Source organism: Otolemur garnettii, unplaced genomic scaffold (genome assembly GCF_000181295.1).
Source record: "Otolemur garnettii isolate 467f Iridium unplaced genomic scaffold, OtoGar3 scaffold00021, whole genome shotgun sequence".
NCBI lineage: Eukaryota > Metazoa > Chordata > Mammalia > Primates > Galagidae > Otolemur > Otolemur garnettii.
The window spans coordinates 3,141,078-3,144,301 of NW_003852416.1; the positions used below are offsets into that span (position 1 = coordinate 3,141,078).

At 47.8% G+C, this 3,224-nt stretch overlaps 1 protein-coding gene across 1 annotated transcript in view; it reads left to right on the top strand.

Moving 5' to 3' along the window:
- Positions 1 to 445: 445 nt before the first annotated feature.
- PRDX3 (peroxiredoxin 3) overlaps positions 446 to 3,224 on the top strand; it is an 11,234-nt gene continuing 8,455 nt past the window's right edge. The window contains exons 1-2 of the mRNA XM_023511767.1: positions 446 to 506; positions 1,555 to 1,681. Of these exons, the coding sequence (XP_023367535.1) occupies positions 471 to 506; positions 1,555 to 1,681 (163 nt within the window). The 5' untranslated portion in view covers positions 446 to 470. The remainder of the gene's footprint in view (positions 507 to 1,554; positions 1,682 to 3,224) is intronic.

Here is a 3,224-nt window from a genome sequence, read left to right on the forward strand (position 1 = left end):
GACAAAAAACAAAATTTAAAGTCACTGTTCTCCCAATTTGGGGACGAGTTCAAAAGTGAAGCCCACACAATAAAGCCTTGAGGTGTCTGACCCAATTAGCTTATTAACGGACTAAAACTATGTTAATAATAATAGAACTTACAGAAGTCAGAAGGCTTTACTGAGGCCAAAATAGGAAAAGGATCCTTTCTCAGAAATGGTAGTAACAGTTATCCACACAAGGGCAACAAAAAAAAACAGTAGGAAATATGGAAATAACTTAATTCCTCTCTTGGATTAGTTCTTTTTAGTTTGGGCGACAAGTAGGAAGACAAAACGTAGCTTGCCCAGGCATTCAGCCCTAAAAGAAATGTCTCTCCGGCGGGGGGGAACGCCGAAGGCGGGGAGGCGGGGCTATCACAAGCCCCACCCCTCCCTGTAGCCCCGCCTCTCTGCGTCTCCCACCTCTCGGACTCCCGCGCACACTGAAGATGGCGGCAGCTGTGGGCAGGTTGCTCCGGGGCTCGGTGAGTGTCGTTTGGGGACAGGTGTGCAGATGCCTTGGTGGCTGCAGGAACGTGCTTTCCAGACAGATTCTGCTTCGGGCCTCGGGCCATTCGCCCTTCCTGGAGGGTGTCAGCGGGTAACGGACCCAGAGGCTCCTCTCGGGCCAGCTCCTTGCGCCTGCGCAGAACCTCCCTTTTCCCTCTGTCCTCCTTGCTGTCTCTTCCCCGGGTGCGTCCTTGCTGTGAGCCTCCGGTCCCCAGCCCTTTTCCACCTGAGCATCCAGTCCTGGTCCCGCTTTGTCACCGACTCTATGACCGGGGACTTAGCATTTCTGAAACTTTTTACTTAAGATGAAAGAATGATGCCTATATATCAAGGCATTGCTGTCAACAGCCAGTTAAGTGCCGGATGGAAACGTGCAAAGTGCAAAAGTAGCAAAAGGAATCATCTCTGGTCCCCATTTACACCCCCTCCTTTCCCCGTGTGTCTCCATCTTTCTTTGCCCTTATTTCCTGCTTTTCTCCTGGCAAAGCCCGGTGCTCTCTTGCTACCCACCTTTTTCATGGCGGGGTTCAACGCAGGCCCTTTCTTCCTGAGTCATTAAAGTTGAGCAAACATTTCCCTTGAGCCCTGTCCAGACTTTCCCAGAGGTTGAACTTTGCTCTACTTATTTACTTGGTGGGGCCGGAGGCCTTGTCTTTTCTAAGAAGGCCTTGGCATAGTAGAACATGCTGAACAGATAGTGCGAGACAAGGGCTTACATACACAGGAGCTGGCCGAGTCCTCCTGGTTTTTGAACCCTGTATTGCTTTTAAGAGCATAGAGTTTTTGATTGTTCAGTCTTTGTGTTCTTATAGTTCCCTTCCACCTTTCAGTCAGCAGAGGAGTGAGAAGCAGAAGGGAATGTTAAGAATGTGAAAACTCCTTCAATGCACCTAGAAGTTTGGGGTTTGGTATTTGGTTCACAGGGACAGCTGAAGCCACCATTGGCATGATGCCCTTTCTGTGGGAGCAGCCTTCCTTAACCATCGGGAAAAACTTTCTAATTCAAGGGGTTTCTCTTTCCAGGTTGCTCGACACGTGAATGCCATCTCTGGGGGCATTTCTGCTCCTACCACCCTTAGGCCTGCTGCTTGTGGAAGGACACACTTGATGAATATATTGTGGTCTGGTTCTAGTCCAGCCTTTAGCACCAGTAAGTGTTATTATGCCTAAGTTGGGTCCAGGTAAAGGAAACTCAAATTATCATCTCCAGATAGGGGCTCTGAACCCTGGCTTTACATTAGACACACCGCCTTTTAAAAACATTGCACTGTCCCAGTCCTATCTCTGACAATTTAAATCAATCTCAGGGGTGAGACCAGGATATCAGTCATTTTTAAAAGCTCACTGGGTAATTCTAATGTGCAGGCAGGGGTGATAATCATGAAGGCAAACTGTCCTTGTCACATTTCCATTTTGGTTGTCAGAGCTTTTAAGCTTCTAGGTTGAGGAGCATGGGGTGGGGGAAACCCAGATACCTTCCGGGCCTGCTGTGAATGAGAGGGTGTGAGTAGTGGGCAGCCTGTGGGGACCTGAGAGTATAGCTGCTTAAGATTCAAATCTATCTGCCTACTCCTCCTAGCCCCTTAGGAGCCAGAACCATCTAATGGAATCCTCCATGATCTGAGTGCAGCTTAGCTGTTCTCTAGGATATAAGCTTTGCCAAGCTCAGCCTCCTTTAGTTTTGTCTCGTCTGAAAAAGCATTAATGGTTTAGGGGGGTATACTTCAGCAAAGCCTTCATTGTCAGTGGAATGTTCTAAGAAGTTTCACATTTTTACTACCTTGGAGCTTTAAAATATTTCTAATAGTGACTTGATGCTATAGGTTAAAACTTTCCTCCACTAGTCCCAAATCTTCATCCCAGCAGTTCACCCTGTTTCTGTTCATGGCAATCCCAGGCATTTTGACATTGGATATCCTTTGTCCCTGATTCCCAGGTAGAAGCAAGTCTTCTCCAGTTTTGACACATCTCTTGCATCCATTCCTGCCTCTTCTTTCTGCCACACTCCTCCCTTCAATACCTCTTACTGAGATCACTGAAATCACCTCCTAACATGTGTCCCCTGTTCCTGCTCCTCTTACCCTCCTCCCAGACTATCTAACTAAAAACAGCTGCCTCCTTTTGTATCCCCTACATGAAAACCTCCCATGATTCCTGTTATCTCTCCTGTTAAGAGCAGACTTGGCAGCCTGGTGTTTAAGGACTATTGAAGCATGGCCTTCAGCATTTCCTGCCGGCTTCTCCTTGTGAGGTTGCCACAGGCATATGCCCTGTCCTTCCTCCCTTCCCGCCACTTCCTCCTTCCCATGTGCTCTGTCCCATCTAGACTTCGCAAAATCTGAACCATGTTTAGAATCCTTGTCTTCCTTAATTCTATCCTGATTCCATCCATACTATCTTTCTCTTCCTTTTAATTTCCATAGTGCCTTGAATTGAATTTGTGTGCTATTTAGAACTATAAGGCTGGGCATGGTGGCTCATGCCTGTAATCCTAGCACTCTGGAAGGCTGAGAGGCTGAGGCAGGTGGATTGCCCTGAGTTCACAGGTTTAAGACCAGCATGAGCAAGATCTTGTCTCTAAAAATAGTTGGGCATTGCGGTGGGTGCCTGTGGTCCCAGCTACTTGGGAGGCTGCGAGCTATGATGCCATGGCACTCTACCAAGGGCAACAAAGTGAGACTGTGTCTCAAAAA